At 36.2% G+C, this 20,531-nt stretch overlaps 3 protein-coding genes across 3 annotated transcripts; all 3 read right to left on the bottom strand.

Annotated features, from left to right (window-relative positions):
• Positions 1 to 256: 256 nt before the first annotated feature.
• Positions 257 to 1,201, bottom strand: LOC138384453 (olfactory receptor 5D14). The gene has a single exon (XM_069469957.1). The coding sequence runs from the start codon at positions 1,199 to 1,201 to the stop codon at positions 257 to 259; it is 945 nt and encodes a 314-aa protein (XP_069326058.1).
• Positions 1,202 to 6,981: 5,780 nt separating this feature from the next.
• LOC138384452 (olfactory receptor 5D13-like) lies at positions 6,982 to 7,908 on the bottom strand. The gene has a single exon (XM_069469955.1). The coding sequence runs from the start codon at positions 7,906 to 7,908 to the stop codon at positions 6,982 to 6,984; it is 927 nt and encodes a 308-aa protein (XP_069326056.1).
• A 6,361-nt stretch (positions 7,909 to 14,269) lies between these two features.
• On the bottom strand, positions 14,270 to 15,220 carry LOC138384451 (olfactory receptor 5D13-like). Its single transcript, XM_069469954.1, has one exon. The coding sequence runs from the start codon at positions 15,218 to 15,220 to the stop codon at positions 14,270 to 14,272; it is 951 nt and encodes a 316-aa protein (XP_069326055.1).
• Positions 15,221 to 20,531: the final 5,311 nt, after the last annotated feature.

The following is a 20,531-nucleotide window of genomic DNA, read 5'->3' as shown; positions in this document are numbered from 1 at the left end:
ATAATCTATTAAGCCCCTCAGTAGTTTTAGGTGTTAGTTTTTATAAAATTTGAAGAAATAGACGCTTTATGGATCAAAATCCTGTGGAATTTATCCCAGAATTAAATGTTGACTTCTTCAAAGGATTTGAACTTAGTAATTTATGCATCACAGTCATCTATAAAAACCTTATAGAAATATATGCTATAGGTTTTAGAAACATTTTAGGCTCTGTTCAAGTTGTTCATTATGATTGAAAACATCTTTTGAGATTGGTTCAGTAAAATGGGTCTTTTGTGTCTATCAGTTTCCGAAAGGCGTCCTTCACATCTTTATTCCTCAGGCTATAGATCAGAGGGTTCAGCATGGGGTTGACAACTGTGTAAAACACAGAGGCGACTTTGACTGTCTGCTGAGAGTTTTTGGAGTTGGGCACACAGTAGAGGGAAAGTATGGTCCCGTGGAAGATGGTGATGGCGGTCAGGTGGGAGGCACAGGTGGAGAATGCTTTGCGACGACCACTGGCAGAACGGATTTTTAGTACAGTCACAAAAATAAAAACATAGGAAGTGAGGATGATCAGTAGCGTACTCACCTCATTGAAGGTGGCGAAGCCAAAAAGCAGCAGGTGGGGGATGTGTGTATTGGAGCTTGAGACAGCGATGAGTGCAGTGTATTCACAGAAAAAGTGGTTGATTACATTATGTCCAGAAAAGTCTAAATGGAGAGCATAGCAAAGGAGAACCAATGGGCCAAACATACCCCAGAGATAAGACCCAGCCACCAGCAGGGCACAGAGCCTCTGTGACATGACCACTGTATAAAGCAGAGGGTTACAGATGGCCACAAAACGGTCATAGGCCATGACTGCCAGCAAGAAGGACTCTGTCACCACCGCAGTGCAGGACAGGAAGTACTGCAGCATGCAGCTAAAGTAGAAGATGCTTTTGTCCGCCATGACCAAGTTCTCAAGCAGCTTGGGAGTGACGATGGAGGAGTAACAAAAATCAACAAAAGAGAGGTGACTAAGGAAAAAGTACATGGGGGTGTGAAATTTGGGGTTAATCTTAATGATTACTATCATCCCAAGGTTTCCACCCACAGTGATGATGTACATGACCAGAAACACGAGGAAGAGGGGAATCTGAAGCTCTGGGTAATCTGTGAACCCTAAGAGGGCAAAAGTTGTCTCCACACTCAGATTTCTTGCAACCATCACCATAATTCCTTTTTATGAGAAAGCGTGGTTGAAGAGAATGGTTCCTGTGAAAAAGAAGACTTATGGGGGTGAGTGATAATTATGTCACGACTTTCTATTGTTGAGGAAAAAAATGAGAAGGAAGAGTTACTGGTCCTAGTTTTCTCCATGAAGAACATGCCTCAAGGAGACAGCTGTTCTGTATATATCAAACCAAGCTGAGTCTCTGAAGTGTCTTTGCATTTTTATTGCACTTTGTGTTTCCATAAAAATACTTATATTGTAGCATATGCATGCACACATTATCTAGTAGCATAACAGACACATAACTGGTAGGAAATGTTTATATATAAGCTAGTGAATATTCCCTAAAAAATGTAAAATATTTGTCTCAAAGAACAACACACATTGCTATGTATTTTGCTTATATACACAAATCAATTAAAACATTGAAAAGAATATGTTTCTATTCTAAGAATGAAATAAAATAATAAAGAAATCTAGAAAAAGAGCTTAGCAATCCCACTTCAGCAAGTTTTATTTGATAAAGGCTACTGCTCTCATTGAATATCTTCATTTGCTGAGGGATTAAGGAAGACAATGGCCCACTTTTGACCTCTAAGTGGAGTGTACACTTTGTTTGGGTTTATGGTTCAGGGGTTAGTATTCACTATAGCCCAGGGTTTGCATCGGTACTTCATAATGGTCTCAAGACTAACTAGTTTATCAGGTAAGAGTTTTCTCAAGATGAAATAGTTTCCATTCTTATAAAAGTTTATATACTTTTTCTCTTTATACATATAAAGAGAATATGAATACACATCCATTTCCAGGTAGCAAGTTTATTCTATGTGAAATGATTGTCAGTGGACCTAAGGCCAAATATTTCCATGAGCGTTAACTTTTCCCTTTAATATTATTGAGCTCAGAATTGGAGAACATTTATAGTGACTTAATATAAAAGGAAAAATCAAAGACCCTGGCTACCACCTCAGGAAGATACTATTTTTATAGTTTCATAGAAAATCTGAATAAACTTACCTGCTACAGAGAAACAGGCCACCACCCTCCTGTTTCTCTGTAGGCTATGTATAACTTGAGCACCAAGGCTCTTACATCTAACCCTGTGGCCCTGGGGACGCAGACTCTAGAGAATCAGTAGCAGCTTATTACTCACAAGAATCAAAACAGGTAATTAAGCAAATACTAAGTCTCTTGTACATCTTTAATGACTGGAATTTCCTTGAAATTACATAGGAAAATTGCAGGATGAAGTTAACTATCAGGCTTTGCTTGCAAATAATTAAAATACCCTCTGTAACTAATGAAACTAAAGTAAAACTCAAATATTGCCTCATCTACTCCAAAATTCAGTGGGCCTCTTGGGATTCTGTAGGCAGCATATACTGATTTTAGACAAGTTACTTCAACCTATTGACAAAATGACCCAGAAGGGTGTCCATTTTGAGTGGTTCCTAAAACAAGAGAAAACTATGTAATAAGCCCAGTCTGCCTTGCAAGCTGCTGTACTATTTGGGCCAAATTACTTAGTATGTATGAGTATCCTAGAAGTCTATGTGACAGATAGGGGATGTCCAGAACTTTGAATGGCCCTTTATAGTGAATTACAGATCACACCTTTAGGATTTTAAAGCAAAGCAATAACTTCCTCTGCAGATAACTATTCCCCTTTTGAGAAACAGCTTCCGACTTATTAAGGGACTCTAGTAGAGACTGAATGATTGACTATAGGCCACCAAGTAACATGCAAGCTGTACTTCCCATCATAAATGGGGTGTTGTCTATCCTGCTAATCTATAAAATTAGGCATGACAGCAGTCAACAGAACTTGTATTCCTGAAGACGTAAGTGAATTGTATGAGCAAGTGGTACAAACGCCCATGGTTCATATTCTTGCTATATTGCTCCTTCCTTCTAAGCCTGAATTCATACCTCATAGCATATTCCCTGTGACAACTTGAATAAGGAACAAAGCACTGGGACCTTATTTTCTGATGGTTCTCCATGATATGCTGGCATGACACAGAAGTAGATAACCACAGGTGCAGCACTGTAATCCTGCTCTGGGGTGGCCCTGAAAGATAGCAGTGAACAAAAATTCTTCCAGTATTTATAAATTCAAAAAGTGTGCTTGCAACATTGAGAGCACCTTTTGAAACTTAGCTATGGGTCAAGCTCTGTAGCAATATCTTAGAGGCATAGAGTAATAGCCCTCTGAATTTGTTATGTGCTCTAAATCTGCAACCAATATACATTGTCATTTCTCCAGTAACACATGAGACCCAGAATTTATCGGTCTAAAGTATAAATAGGAATGACTCTTCTACCTATCATCCTTAATGATGCATTAGCTAAATCTTTGCTTCCCATACATGAAACCATGAGCTTTAGCAGTTTAGAGGTCTTAACTCCCAAGAGAGTTATGCTTCCCCTAGAGAACACAGTAAAGGATTCATTAAGTTGGAATTGAGACTTACTTGGCCAAGAGAATGTGGCAAGAATGTTATGAACATTCTGATTTGAAGCACCAAAATGCCTTACAGTTTCTACTTTCTTTTTGAACATTGCTCTGAGACCACCACATAAGAAAATCAGTGTAACCTACTGCTGGATGAGAGACCTCTTGGGAAAATACCAAGACACCACAGCCAACAGCCAGCACCAAGGCAGATAAAAAATGAGTGATGCAATCTTAGAAGTTTTAGCCCTAGTTTAGTAGAATCCCCATGTAATCACAGCAACATGAGAAAGCTCAGGTGAAACTGGCAAAAGAATTTCTCAGTCAGCCCACAGAATGGTAAGAAATGACAGATTGTTTTTAGTCCCTAAGTTCTAGGTTGTCTTTTCTTCAGCAAAAAACAACTGAAATATGTTCTAGTTTATAATTTCCAGGGATTGATTTGTTTACAAAATTACTTGCAACATTCATTATTCTTGTACAGCCACAGTCACATGCTCAGAGCTTTTTTGTATGTGTTAATGTACTTCAGTTTCTCCAGAGCAGTGATTTGGCACAATTTTTCATATCACAGCATACACAGAAAATAATATTTGTATGATACACATGGAAAGACAGAAAATGATTTGTTTCACATTGTTTTCCAATTTTACCACTATTTTATTTACTGTCTTTTTCTACTTAATTTTATAGCTATTTCTATATTGTAGATATTGATCTTTTGTCAGTTAAATGTGACCCTACACCAGTTGAATTTTATCCAAGATAAAAATATATATTTGTTTAGATTCTTTCTTTTCAGAATGTGGCCCAAGGTCCAGTAACACCAGCATCACTTGGAAGTCTGCTACAAATGCAGGATCCTGGGCCTCCCCAACAGATCCATGGCACCAGAATCTGCATTTTAGAACCCTTCCAGATGATTCATAGGCATATGAAAGTCTGAAAATCACTGATTTTAATTACCTTTGATTTGATGGAAATTCTGGTGATGTAGTAAGATACTTTAGTGAATTAAAAATAAATAAATAAACATTAATTTTTTTTTCTGATTTTTTCTGTTTTGTCCCTTATCACTTTCTTTCCTCTTCTATTAACAAACCAAAGATCAAAGAGCTCATCCTTTGTCCATATACAAGCCAATGTACCAGAAAGTATGTGATAAATTTATTCTGAAGAGCAATGATGGATAATGCTTAATTTGTTATAAATGTGTTGAAAGAGGGAGGGTACATATTTTGCATCCTTAAGCACAACACCATACACACACGCACAGACACACACACAAACATACAAATCTATGGTGGAATTAAAATTGTAAGTTTTTATTGCATTTCCTGAGGTGAACAAACTTTGAGTCACATTATTTGAAAAATGTGTGATATAGTATATTAGTGATTGGCCAGAATCATGGCAAAGTTATGTACAATCCCTGGTTTACAACTAAGAAAAATTAAGAGTAAAAAATCTGTTTCTTTTATGTTTTATAATGTCTATCCACTCACATATATAAGACAGGGTTTGGTGGTATAACTTTATAATATAAGGTGAAGTTAAGTTTCATTTGACATGATCATAGCAACTCGGAGAAAATAACTAATACCTAAACACTCAGTGATGTGAAGGAACGATTTCAGTTGCCTACACAGTGCATGTCCTGGGAAACTTGTGTGATACAAACCATGATTAGCAAGAGATAAACAGAGATAACATCTAGATTCTTTTTTCTAACTCAGTCAGTCACTGGTTTAAGCCAAACACTTGAATAATCAATTTAAAGGATATTTGAATCAAAAGAGTTACAACCATGCCTGGCAGGAAAAAAAAAAAATCATTCTATTCTGGTAAAAAGTGTAATCAACTAATTATTAACCTTAAAAAGCAAAACAAGGATTATACAAACTGTTTCTGAAATGTATCATCATGTCCACTGTGTTAGTAAATAGAATTTAAAAAATCAAGTTTGACACACCAATTTGTAAGATTTGTGAGATTAATCTGTGACATTTATATTTTTCCCCCCTTGGTAATCTTTCAGGAACATCACAAAAAATCAACATTTTTACATGATATTAAGAGTCATGTTTAACATCACTTTCTTTTTTTTTTTTTTTTTTTTTTGAGACAGAGTCTCACTCTGTTGCCCAGGCTAGAGTGAGTGCCGTGGCGTCAGCCTAGCTCACAGCAACCTCAAACTCCTGAGCTCAAGCGATCCTCCTGTCTCAGCCTCCCGAGTAGCTGGGACTACAGGCATGCGCCACCATGCCCGGCTAATTTTTTCTATATATATTTTTAGCTGTCCATATAATTTCTTTCTATTTTTGGTAGAGATGGGGTCTCGCTCTTGCTCAGGCTGGTCTCGAACTTCTGAGCTCAAACGATCCGCCCACCTCGGCCTCCCAGAGTGCTAGGATTACAGGCGTGAGCCACCGCGCCCGGCCTCATCACTTTCTATATTATAATAAAAGTATAGGAAGTTCTTGGGGAGAAAGGAACAAATAACTTGGTAGGATCTTGGGGACAGTGCTCCAGTCTGTCCTTTATTCTTCCAAATGCACATCCCTATTCGGCTGTGGCTTTTTTGATTTCCTCTGTGACTCTGGCATTCTCATTGCTAAAATTACATTGAAGAATATTTTTAAAATGATTTGCCATGCCAATATACAAGCTGAGAGATTAAGGTTTTATGGTCTGATATTTTCTTGTTGCATACATTTCCCAGGGTTACCACAAAGATTACCACCGATTTGGTGGCTTTAAACAATAGAAATTTATTTTCTCACAATTCTTGAGACCAGAAATCTGAAATCAAGGTTCTGGCAAGACTTTGCTCCATCTGAAGGAACTAAGGGAGAATTCTTCCTTGCACCCTGGTCTGTGAAAGCAAACTGCCAATTTGCTCCCATCTTCCCCATGTATCTCTGTGTCGTCCTTTACTGTCTCCTGCAAGGACATGCTCACTGGATTTAGGGCTCACCCTAATCCACTATGATCTCATCTCAATCCTCACTCAATTCCATCTGCAAAGATTTTACTTCCAAGTAAGGTCATTTCTGAGGTTCTGGGTGGACATAAATAGTTTAAGAGACAATATTCATCCCACTTGAAACACTTGTGTTACTTCACATATGGTTCACAGCTATTTTTCTAAACATTGATGTGAATGAAAATCAAACGATCAAATAAATGGTTTATTACAATAGATTTAAAACTCTGGTGAATTGACTAAATAATCTGAATCATCCTCTCTACCAGAAGCATTGAACACACTTCACTATAATAAATCAAATTTCTTTTGGGGATATAAGTCTTCAACAAAATTGTGTTAGGTGATTAACTTCCTGATGCTGTCTTTTACATCTTTGTTCCTGAGGCCGTAGATCAAAGGATTCAGCATAGGGATGACGACTATATAAAATACAGAACCTACTTTGATTATGAGCCGTGAGTTTTTAAAGTTGGGTACACAATAAAGGAACAGGACAGTCCCATGGAAAATGGTGATGGCGGTCAGGTGGGAGGCGCAGGTAGAGAAAGCTTTTTGGCGCCCACCAGCAGAAGGCATTTTTAGGATAGCAACAAAGATGAAAACATAGGTAGAGAGGATGATTCCCAGGCTGCTCACCTCATCGAACATGGCAATGACAAAGCAAAGCATTTGGCTGATGTAGGGATCGGAGCAGGAGACAGAGACGATGACAGAGTGCTCACAGACAAAATTATTGAGGATGTTAGACTCACAGAAGGATAATGCCAAGACAAAATAGGTGAGTGTCAAGGAACAGACTATACCCCATGCGTAGGGCCCAGCCACTAATGATGCACAGAGCTTTGGGGACATGACAACTGTGTAGAGCAAAGGGTTGCAAACTGCCACAAATCGATCATAGGCCATCACTGCCAACATGAAGGTTTCTGCCACCACGAAAACACAGGCAAAGAAGAACTGCATGATGCATCCCGTGAAGGAGATGGTCCTGTCCTCCACAACCAAGTTCTCCAGTAGTTTGGGTGTCACTGTGGTGGAATAACAGAAATCCACAAAGGACAAGTGGCTGAGGAAAAAGTACATGGGGGTGTGGAGTTTGGGGTTGATCCTGATGATCATGATCATGCCCAGGTTCCCCAGCACAGTGACCATGTAGATGGTCAGGAACACCAGGAACAGGGGCACCTGGAGGTCCACATATTCTGAGAAGCCCAAGAGGGTAAATGTGGCTCCAAAACTCCGATTTCTTTCTGCTAACAACATGATTGTTGTTGAAGAAAATCTGAAATAATGACAACAAAATAATTATCTTGTACATTTATATAATATTTACCACGTGTCAGACATTGTGCAAAAACATTAAAACATATGAATTTAAATATGGAAATAACAAGATGAATTGTAAAACAAGTAGCCCCATAATTTATATATAAGCAAGCTGAGGCATATATAAGTTAAGGAACTTGTTCAAGATTAGACATCTTCTTCTTAGTGACCTGGGTTTTGAAGTTGATTCATAGTGGCAGATGTCAAAGTATAATGTCCCCTCCCCTTATCCACTAGGGATGTTTCAAGACCCCAAATAGTAACAAACATTATATATACCATGTTTTTTTTTTCCTATACATGTATACCCATGATAAAGTTTTATAAATTAGGCACAGTGAGAGATTAACCATAATAACTAATAATAAAATGGAACAATTATAACAAAATGTCAGCATCTCTAGTATTGCACTTTAGGGTGATTATTAAGTAAAATAAGAGTCACTTGAACACAGACACTATGATATAGCAACAGTTGATCTGATAAAGGAGATGGCTTCTAAGTAACTAAGGGGCAGGTAGTGCGTACAGCTTAGATACGCTGGACAAAGGGATGATTCACATCCCAGGTGGGATGGACAGCATGAGATTTCATCACACTGCTCACAACAGCACATAATTTAAAACTTATGAATTGTTTACTTCTAGAATTTCTCATTTAACATTTTCCAACCACAGTTGACCAGAGAGAGAAAACTCAAACCACAGGAAGTGAAACCATTGGATAAGGGGGTGCCATTGTAGTTTTCTTTAGGATGGATAGAAAATTCTTCTGCAGTTTTCTGGCAAACATTGTTTTCACAGTTCCATTATTCTGAAGGTCTGTGCTTTTTAATGGCACTGGTATAGCAATGAATATAAATTTAGCACAGCAAATTGAAAAGGATCACAAGCGGTAAAACGTTAGAGGAGATGACACTGCCATGGCTGCATGGCAGATGTTCAGTCTGAGGATCACAGGTAAAGGAGGTTTTGTGAGGCATCAAAGGAATTTTTGAGTTTTGAAAACATTTTTGGACATTGAAGGAAATATAGCCTTGTATATCTGCAAGCTTTCTATTGATTCCATCCTTATATTGCAATAATTGTCTTAATTTTCTAAAATAATGTAGCAACTTGATAATTTGATAAAGGTGCTTTTTTGACATGTACCTTCACTCCTTTGTCTTCTTTCCTACTTAAGAGCTTTCTCACCTAGTTTCACTGATGCTCTTAACATACTCATCTAGATCCCTTGCTCATTATCTGTTATCTTTTAACTTCTTCATATTTTTTAATCTGGTGCCATTACCAGCATATTATATTATTAAATACTCATAGAATTTCTGAATTGGAAAGTAACATAAAATGTGTTTTGTCCAAGCCTTCTACTGTTCTTTGGAGTAAGATGGAGAATATGGTAATTATCACCAGTGGTTACACAATCACACTCAACATTTCTACCAACAAGAACATTGACACCCTAGGGATGGCAGAGGGTTTTAACTGAAGCTACATATATGATTATCTTGTTTTGAGTCACTCAATCTATGCTGTATTTGGAAATGTTATTTTGAGAAAGCACAAGTATCTAAAATTCACAAGCAGTTCATAACCATAAGTCTCTATAATTGTTTAACAATGATTTTGAAAATAAGTTGAGCCAATAACAAGCACATCTCTGAAATGTTCAGGTCAATAAAAGACTCTGAGTATGAATCTCACAAACAAAGACACCATTTTTGCCTGACCAGTTCGCAGTAGAAAGAAACCATCATCTCCTTTGTAGCTAAACGCTATTTCTGACACTCAGAAAAAAAAATGCATTTCCTTCATAAGGAAGAGGGAATGACAAGCAGCTCATGACAGACCAGCATAGTGAAGGAAGCATGGGCTTTGGAAACATCGATTTAATTTCAATGTCAGGCTTTGTCATTTGTTGTGTGAACTTTCATAAATTACTCAAAACTTCTGAGCCTCAACTTCTTTATCGATAAGATGAGAATAATACTGATGGGATAATGCATGTTTCATAGGAACATAAGTATCACATTGAGAAATGATACTAATATGCTCAGCTCAGAGTCTGACGGTTGTGGAGTCCAGGAAATGCAGGCTCCTCCATTCTCACTTCTTCTAATTTTTAGTTTTATGGTCCTTTGGTTTTATTTTTCAATCCTTATGTCATTATAAAACATTTACAAAACAGATCAAAGGCCAAAGTGGTCAGGCAGCAGTGGACATATAGATAACAGTTTAAAACATCAAAGTTTAGTTCAGCTCTTTTTCCTGGATCTCCTTTGCTCCCCCTTAGTCCTAATTCACTAATAACTACCCTTCAATAAATTTGCTCTGTGCTCCCTTTGCTTTGTCATAATTATCTGACTCTTTCTGGTGCTCTGTTTCTGGTCTCAGGTTTGTGCCTATAGAAGATTTATCAAACTGCCACCATTACTCCAGCAGAAATGGCAGCAGAGACACAGCCAACTTCTCTGTAGGGCTCCTACTCTGCAACGAGATCACTGATTTCTTCATCCCTCAGGTTTTGTGGTTTTATGGCAATCTTGGGTTTGAAAACTTCAGTTGCTCTATATGACTTAATTTGTCAAATATAAATTTCTGTGCTTGGTTTTACCTAAAGCCTTACCCTAGCTATTCCCCTGCATTCAACCTTCTTTAGTCACACCAGTATTCTTAGTTTATAATGAACAATACATGTTCATTTATTCTTTGGCTTATTTGATTTTGATTTTATTTTACCTGGAATGTCCTCTTTTTCTAATACACACATGCAGAATTTGCAATATATAAAGCCTTAGATGAAAACCCTATCACAAAGTAATGTCCCCTTTCTTACTCCAGCAATATCTTCTACATTCTTGGTTTACCTACAGGCATTATTATTAGAAAATGAAAATGTCGCGACATATTCTGTTCGCTATTACTTTATGCTTATTATTCTTTTCTTCCTACAAGATTTTGAGAGGTTCCCAGATTTTATAATATTCCTTAAATTTTTTCAGTGTGACTGTACCATGCTAGGCACACGTTTGATACCCTGAAAATAAAAATCAAGATTGATACCCCAGAGAAGGACAAAGAGATCAGAGATCAACAAACTGAGCCCTTGGGCAGATAGACTCAGAAGATTTTGCATTTAGTCTAATGGAGAGTTTTCTACTTCCAAGGCTGCAGGACTTCAATGTCCCCCAAATGGGAGAAAGATAACACAAGATAAGATACTTCACCCATCTGAAAGCAACTCACCTGAAGATCCTGTTCCTATTTATTAGTAGTCTCCAGAGAAGTTCCCACTCAGAATTTACTTTAAAATTAAGTAATTTTAAAATTACTTAAAATGTTAAAGTTGGTAAATATAGCAGTAGTCCATGATAAATTTCAATTAATGTTTGAGGAGTATATTTCTTTCTTAATACCCAGAGAAACTCAGGGAAAGGAGGCAGGAGGAGAGAGAGAAGAAGAAGAAGGTTGGGAAGCTGATTCTGACTTCTAGGAACAAAATGTAGGGCTTATGTATGCCTCTGTGACCTTGGGGATTTAGACCCCAGAGAACATTTTCTGAACTACTTATTTTTAGAACACAATCTCAGAAACTAGGTTAAATGCCTTCCTATGTGGCATTTTGCAGAATGTAATTTCTCCTAAATCACTGGAGACAATGCCTCATCAATTTTATTTTACTAATTTATTTTAGAACTTTTTATTATAGAAAATATACAAATTCACCTAGAAAACAAACATAGTAACTACAGTAAGACACAAAGGAAATGATAAATGAGTAAGAACACAACAATGAAGAGAAAGCTGTTGTTAATATTTTTGTATTAATTTTCTGTCTTATATGTCGTGTGTGTGTGTGTGTGTGTGTGTGTGTGTGTGTCTTGAGATGTATAAACAATAGAATGTGCATTCTGGCTTTTTAATTTAACATAAAATAATAATCATTGCTTTTGGAAACATTGATTCACTTCATTGAAAGTAATTTATGTTTTTTTTCCTAAATATGACCTGGCCACTCTTCCAAGCTTATATTAATACAATTAAGTCATGAAATAAATTTGTGTCCACACCTTCTTAAAATAACAGATGTACTTTGGAAGCATGTTTAACTCTCTAAAACCACTGGGTGGCAACCAAGGGTTCCACTACGCCTAACTGCCCCACAATTTGATCCACTTCGTCTCTCCCTGGACTCCTGACAACCTGGCTAATGCTTGTCATACTCTCCACCAAAGAACACTAAAACAACAAAGGCTGTTTATTACAGGGCACAGGATTTTTGCTATAGATGGCACGGCCTTGTTCCAGAACTCCGGGTATCTGCATTGTCATTCTCCCACAGGGATTGGCATGAGCCACCATTGACAGCTCTGCAACCTGGACTAGCTGAGAAGCCAATTTTTGTACCAGAGCCACTGCCTTATGTGTCTCACTTACATTAATTATTTTTATGCTGCACAACAAATTACTCCCAACTCAGTGGCTTAAACTATTACACACTTTTATATCACAGTTTCTGTAGGTCAGAAGTCATGGCACAGCTGAGCTGGGTTTTCGCATTCTCAGCAGGTGGCCATGAAGGTGCCAGCCAGAGCTATGTGTCATCAGAAAAAGCACTAGGGAAAAATACCTTCCAAGCTCCTCCTCAACTAGTTGGCTCTTTATGGAGGAACATTTTTCTCCTTTAGGAAAACAGAGCCACACAAAACACATATACCCCACACAGAGTACTTCCTTTAGTCTTTTCCCTTCCTTGTATTATCGTATATGCCACAGAGAAGAATTTTCTTCTAAGTTAAAATATTGGATTTCATTTCTCATAGGTAAATACCTGGCAGAGGGGGTGTGGGTTAGATGGGAAGTTTTTGCGCAACTTCATAAGATACTATAATACCAACACATTTTCAAAGTCATTTTTCCTTTTGCCACTCTCTGAAAACCATCAGCATTACAATTGCTCCATTTTCTCACCAATAATTGGTATTTCAGTTATATTTATTTTAGTCATTCTAATAGGTGTGCAATATATCATCGTAGTTTTAATATGACTTTCCTTAATAATAATGATACTTAGTATCTTTTTAGTGTTTATAAACAATTTGTATATCTGCATTGCCAAGTGTCTGCTCAGATATTTCAGCCATTCTTAAGCCAGATGATGGTTTGTCTTCCCGTTTTGAATGAAAGAACTCTTTATACCTTCTACATGTGAATCTTTGGTCAGACATACACACACATATATATATAGCAAATGCAAATGTTTATTCACAATCTGTGGCTTACATTTTCGCTTCCTTTCACCATTAAGAAACTCTTACTATAAGGTTTTAATATCAATGAAGTCCATTTGATCACTTGATGAGTCATTCTTTTTGTATTCTATCTAAAAAAGTTCCACTACAAATTTGGAAATTTGGAAAGGTTTTCCCTATGTTTTATGTAAAAATTTTGTACTGTTAACATTTATGTTTAGATCTATGATATCTTTCAATTAATTCAAGTTAATAGATGTGTATAATGGGAAGCAACAGTTAAGTCTCTTTTATCCATATGGATATCCAGTTCTTCCATAATTATTTTTTAAAAATTCATTCTTTCTCCATGGAATTGTAATGACATGTTTGTTGTAATTTCAATGGTCAGATATGTGTGGTTCCATTTTGGAACTCTATTACTCTAATATCCCACGGGCTTGATTAGTCAAATAATTTTTTTGGAATAAAATAGGAGTTGTATTTAAGAAAGGTAGAACAATACTATGTTCAATTTTGTTTCCTAGCCAGCAGGCTATACTTTCCATAAATAAAAATCAACTTCTGCCATTCAACACAAGAAAAAGAAAAGTGTTGTTTGTTGTGCAAGATGCAGTAAGCCGAAACATTTGTTAAAGTCTCACAGAAGTATGGGTTTCCTGCTTACAGTTTTAGGGGACCATGATGAACCTGCACATGCTTGATGTGTTGGAAATTAGTTTTACTTTGGAAGCACACATATAAAATTCTAGTGCATATAGTAAAGTATTTAAAAATAATTTTAAAATATTGCAGCAGATGATCCAAAATTTTTAATTGTCTTAATGTTTGGTTTACATGTGGTTTAGAACTATTTCGCTAAACATTTATGCATGCAAAAATCAATAATCATAAAATGTGCTGCCATAGACATATTGACTTATATAGCACATAAATCAATATATGATTCAATAAATAATTTGAATCATCAATTGCACTACAATAGATGGGCAATCTGTAGGATAGTAAATCATTTTTTCTATAATAAAATTATAAATCTAAGAAAATTATAATGAGTGACAAAGCAATTTAGTGAAAACTAATTTTCCAAACATATCCTTCACATCTTTGTTCCTAAGACTATAGATCAGTGGGTTCAGCATGGGAATTATTACTGTGTAAAAAACAGAAGCCACTTTTACTATGAGCCTAGAAGTTTTAGGATTAGGAACACAGTAAAGGAAAAGAATGGTTCCATGAAAGATGGTGATGGCAGTCAGGTGGGAAGCGCAGGTAGAGAAGGTTTTCGAGCGCCCGCTTGCAGAAGGCATCTTCATAACAGTGATGAAAATGAGTATATATGAAATAAGAATAATCATCAAGCTGCTTGTCTCATTGAATACAGCAATAGCAAAACGCAACGTCTGGCTGATATAGGGGTCTGAGCAGGAGACAGAAACAATTACAGAGTGGTCACAGATAAAATTATTTATGATGCTAGATTCACAATAGGACAGTTCAAGAAGAAAATACGTGAGTGTCAGGGAACACACTACACCCCATGTGTAAGACCCGGCCACCAGAAGAGCGCAAAGCTTCTGAGACATAGTAGTGGTATAGAGCAAGGGGTTACAAACTGCCACAAAACGGTCATAGGCCATCGCTGCTAACATGAAAGTTTCTGTCACTGCAAAAATGCAAGCAAAACAAAATTGCATGATGCAACCAGAGAAAGAGATGGTCCTGTCTTCCACAACCAAGTTCTCCAACAGTTTAGGTGTAACTACGGTGGAATAACAGAAGTCTACAAAGGACAAATGACTGAGGAAAAAGTACATGATTGTGTGGAGCTTTGGATTGATCTTGATGATTATTATCATGCCCAAATTCCCCACCACAGTGACTGTGTAGATGGACAAGAAAAACAGAAAGAGTGGAACGTGGAGTTCTGGGTATTCTGAGAAACCCAGGAGAATAAAAGTAGGTATGCCGCTTTGATTTCCTTCAGATAACATCATGATTCCTGCTGGATTAAAACAGACAAACAAACAAACAAACATTATTCCTGAAAAGCAGAACTGAAGAGAAAGGGGAAAGAGAGAGAGAGGAAAGAGGTTTCATGTGTTTCTGTGAAGAGTGACACAGAAGAGTGATTCTCAAAGTGTGGTCGCCAAACCAGCAGCGCCATCATCACCCGGGAGTTTTTTAAGATTGCTAATTATCTAGCCCCATCATCAACTTTCTGAATCAAAAACTCTGGGATGAGACCCACAGTTTGTGGTTTAACCCACCTGCAGGTGATTTTGATGCATGCCAATGTGTGAGAACCACCGACGTACAAATATATACAGTAATCATTCCATTATTTAAAAGTCAGGCTTTGCTAGTATTATTAACATAGAGTTGAACATATAAATTTGACAGAAAATAAATTTTAAAAAAATACAAAAAAGAGAGGAAGAAGCACAGAGTATCTTGTTATTGATCTAAGAATGATACTAAGGGTCAACTAGATGGCTTGGCATTTTTATTGTTGGCACATAAAATGTTAGTATTAATTGCATTTACATTTTATAACTTTTCCAGGGATAGTACAAAATTAAATGACCACAGAATTTAAGAGTTGTAATAAACCTTAAAATGTATCTAATCTATGATGTCCACCTACTGCTTGATACTTTGCTACAGAATCTCATCAATGAGATGTTTAGGTAGCTTCCATTAAAACCTCCATCCATGCACACTGCCCCCTAGGGTATTTTTATGGATCTTTTATTGACATTTTGCATAACTTTTATTATTTTACTAAATAAATTCAATCAAACAAATTTTCATTACCTGTTCATAAATGTGGTTTAGTCTGTCCCTTCTGAGATATACACCATAGATAGATAAATATAAAATATGTTTTATATGTTTTATATATCATATATTTTATAATATGTATAAGAAGAAAAGAATATTACAATTACTGACAATATTTCAATACAAAATATATTCAATGATACAGTGAAAATTGTTTACTGAAAATTACACATTTTCTTAACCAGTATAAAATAGTCCTCCTTCATTATGAGACAAACCTGGGGAAGATAAGTGTGTGTGTGCAGTATGGCCATAAAATGAATGGCCTTGGCATGCAAAAGGAAGAATGAATAACACATGGACATGACACTGTAGCGGAAATGCATCTGTGATTTTCTCCATCTTCTCAGCCTTTGCCATAGCAACTGCCAGGCTCCAGACTCAGCCTCACAAGTTTCTACCATTGCATGCTTTATAAATAATCCCAGACACAGAGGATCCATAATGAGCATATTCTTTCTGGTAGCAGGTGGGCCTGGGTGGATACACTTTAATCATTCATTATTGTTCATACTATCTTAATAAATGACTTTCCCTTTCAGCATTTGTCCATAGTCGTAAAGCCTGCTACAACTGCTCTGGCTACTTGGAAAATTTATTAGGTCATAAACAAAACAATATTCAGAAAGAGACTTAATATTGAAGTCCTAGCAACATAAAATGGATTTCATAAAAATCAATGGGTTAATATTAGGTTTGTACTCACATTAAGAGTAAGCCTACGGGAGTTCAAAATCAACAAATATCCCATACATTTTCAGAGATTTTTCTCCATTGTTCCTCAGTAGTACCACTGCTAAAAGTTTCTATAATACAAAATTTAATTCTAGTAAACACTTAAGGCATTGTTATTGAAAATTAAAATGCCTCTGACCATAAAAAGAGACCAATTTTATTTTTAGAGTCATCTATATGAGGACCTCCATGTTTTCCACCTGAATTTAAAGATAGCAAAAAATGTATAAACTTACCTGAAACCAAAATCTCTTGATTAATTTACTGAGGATTTATTTTCATGATTAATGAACCTCAGATATTTTTCTTTTCTGTAATCAAGCATTGTTTAAGATAGCAACAAGCTTCAGGTTTCTAACAAAGTAGAAGTACATTTCAATGAGTGTGCTGGTAAGATGATAGCTTAATTTCAGGACATAGGAATTTCATAGCATACAAAGAACAAACTAAAAGCTGAATCCATAGTCAAACCTCTGCCAAACTCTTTGTCTTATATATGCCTCCATGGCTATGGAGGTATAGACCCAAGAGAATTAAAATTAGAGTATTCCTCAGTTGGTCTGAAAACACACAATAGGTTGTAATGCTGTCTCCTCTATTATTATGATGAATGAATTTTTCTCTAAATCATTACAGATAATTGCATCACTACATTTATTCCATTAACCACCTGTAGGTATTGGCTTGTTGAAATAAAACACGTTCACCTAAGAAAAAAATAACTACATAGTTTCAGAATAAGAAAAAAAATAAGGAACGATTCCATAATAACTAGTATAACTGCATTTCAAATTCCACATTCGTATTTATAGTGGAGAAACTTTGCATGTAACAGCAGCCTAAGCAAAGGATGAAAGTTACCATCTCTATTAATATGATGTGGATATCATGTATCCCCAATATGATATGACAAGAAAGACACTTCACCTCTGTGATGTCCTTCCCCAAAACCCATAATCCAGCTTAATATGAGAACATCACCAGGCAAACCCAGATGTGAGAACATTCTGCAGGATGCATAGAGATTAATCCTTAAGACTGTCAAAGTCAGGACAAATAAGGAAAGAGTGAGACACTGTCACAGGCCAGAGGAGATTGTAGAGAATTGACTATAATGTGGTACTTGGGATTGGATTCTGGAAAACAAAGGTAGCATTAAGGAAAAGGAAAACAATGGTGAAATACCAATAAAGTCTGGAGTGTAGTGGTAGTAATATTCTAACTTTTCTTTTTTTTATTTTTTTATTTCAGAATATCACAGGCATACAAATGTTTAGGTTACATATATTGCCTTTGCCCCACCTGAGTCAGAGCTTGAAGCATGTCCATCCCCCAGACGGTGTGCACCACGCCCATTAGGTATTAATATACCCATCCCTTCCTCCCCCTCTCACCTGCCCGACACCTGATGAATGTTACTACTATATGTGCACTTCAGTATTGATCAGTTAATAGCAATTTGATGGTGAGTACATGTAGTGCTTATTTTTCCATTCTTGGGATACTTCCCTTAGTAGAATGGGTTCCAGCTCTATCCAGGATAATACAAGAGGTGCTAGATCGCCATTGTTTTTGTGGCTGAGTAGAACTCCATGGTATACATATACCACATTTTATTAATCCACTCGTGTATTGATGGGCACTTGGGTTGTTTTCACATCTTTGCAATTGTGATTGTGCTGCTGTAAGCATTCTAGTGCAGATGTCTTTTTTTATAGAATGTCTTTTGTTCTTTGGGTAGATGCCAAGTAAGGGATTGCTGGGTCAAATGGTAGGTCTACTGGTAGCTCTTTCATGTATCTCCATAGTATTTTCCACAGAGATTGTACTAGTTTGCAGTTCCACCAGCAGTGTATGAGTGTTCCTATCTCTCCTCGTCTATGCCAACATTTATTATTTTGGGACTTTTGATAGAGGCCATCCTCACTGGAGATAAGTGGGATCTCATTGTGGTTTTGATTTGCATTTTCCTGATGATTAGAGATGTTGAGCACTTTTTTGTTTGCTTGCCATTATTCTGTCTTCTTTTGAAAAGTTTCTGTTCCATCCTTTGAAATGAAGTATCACAAGAAGGGAAAAATAAGCACCACATGTACTCACCATCAAATTGGTACTAATTGATCAACACTTATGTGCACATATGGAAGTAACATTCATCAGGTGTCAGGCAGGTGGGTGGTGGAGGAGGAGATGGGTAAATTCACACCTAATGGGTGCGGTGCACACTTTCTGGGGGATGGGCACACTTGTAGCTCTGACTTGGGCGGTGCAAAGGCAATATATGCAACCAAAGTTTTTGTACCCTCATAATATTATGAAATTTTTGAAAACTGCATTACAATTCTACTATTCCAGGCCACAACATTGGTATGTGTAGTAGCCAGGACTCAAATATTGTCCTTCCACTTAAAGAGATGCTACAAATCACAGCAATCTGAGGACATACTTCAGTCACATCGGTTACCTTAGGGCTGTGGTTTGATTTCCTTGCTTTCATTACCACATTCTTAAACTCCTACTGTATTTTATTAAGCTAGTGTCTAACTCAGTGCCAAACTATATATTTAAGAGGTATTAGTGAAGTTAATAGATGAAAATCTATACTTCACATAGGCCATTTATATTTGTTAATCATAATTGCAATTTATAAAGCAGCTCTATGTATTTTGATGAAGCAAAAATGGCATTATATTTTAATGCCTACCTTGACATAGAATATAATTTTTTTAATTATATTCTGGATTATTACACTCTGGGAGTTATTATAAGTATTCCACCATTACATTGATAATTAGAGGCAGAAATTGAACCATTCCCAGACGATTAAATCCCCAAATATTTGTACTCCTGCAATGCTTCACACAACATAGCATAATGAAAACTTTCTGAAAATGTAAGAATTGTAAATGAGAAAGAATATTAATGAACCTGAAAATAGATTGAAAGTTTATAATCTTATGAACAAAAGAGTATGAAATAGTTACATTGCCAGAAATGGTTAAAATAGCTATTGAAGAAAAACTGATGCACCTCGTTATAGTCAAAAGAAGACAATAATAATTTTTCTAAAAGTATGCAATAGAAAATAAGTATGGATCTTATTTTTTTAGGCCTAACGTAATCCAGCTTCTGAAGTAGCATAAAAGTATTTGTAAAATAATATATATGTAATCTGTAGTATTTACATCAAAGCTTACATAATTAAATATGCAAAATATAAATATGCTTATACATGGATTATCTGTATATTATCTGTGTATATGACCACATATATGTACAATCTATATCTGTAAATATGTGTATCTATCAATCTACTTACGAGTGAGAAATGAAGACAGATACTTAATGATCATAAAATTTCAGATAAATTGTTAATCACACAATGGATATGATGCCAACATTTTTTTAGTAATTTTCTCTATTCTAACAATTTGTGATTAATTATAGTCATCTTTGATTATATAATACATTTGTCCAATGTGATTCAAAAGATAAGACTTTTAAAAAGTCTCCTACATGCTATTCTCTCTCCATTTATCAGTTTTTCCACCTGAGGTAACCACAGATACATCTTTGCTTGTTTATTAATTTGAATTCTCAAGGAATAGTAATACATTATATACTCATACATAACACAGACACATATGCACTTCTTATATAAATTGTGTCGAATTATGACTACTGGATAGATACTGCTCAACTTTTTTTGCAAGATTCTATTTCAGAGAT

This window comes from Eulemur rufifrons, chromosome 6, assembly GCF_041146395.1.
Source record: "Eulemur rufifrons isolate Redbay chromosome 6, OSU_ERuf_1, whole genome shotgun sequence".
Lineage (NCBI taxonomy): Eukaryota > Metazoa > Chordata > Mammalia > Primates > Lemuridae > Eulemur > Eulemur rufifrons.
Note: the sequence above shows the minus strand (reverse complement) of the source record. Positions and strands in the feature narration are given on the sequence as shown.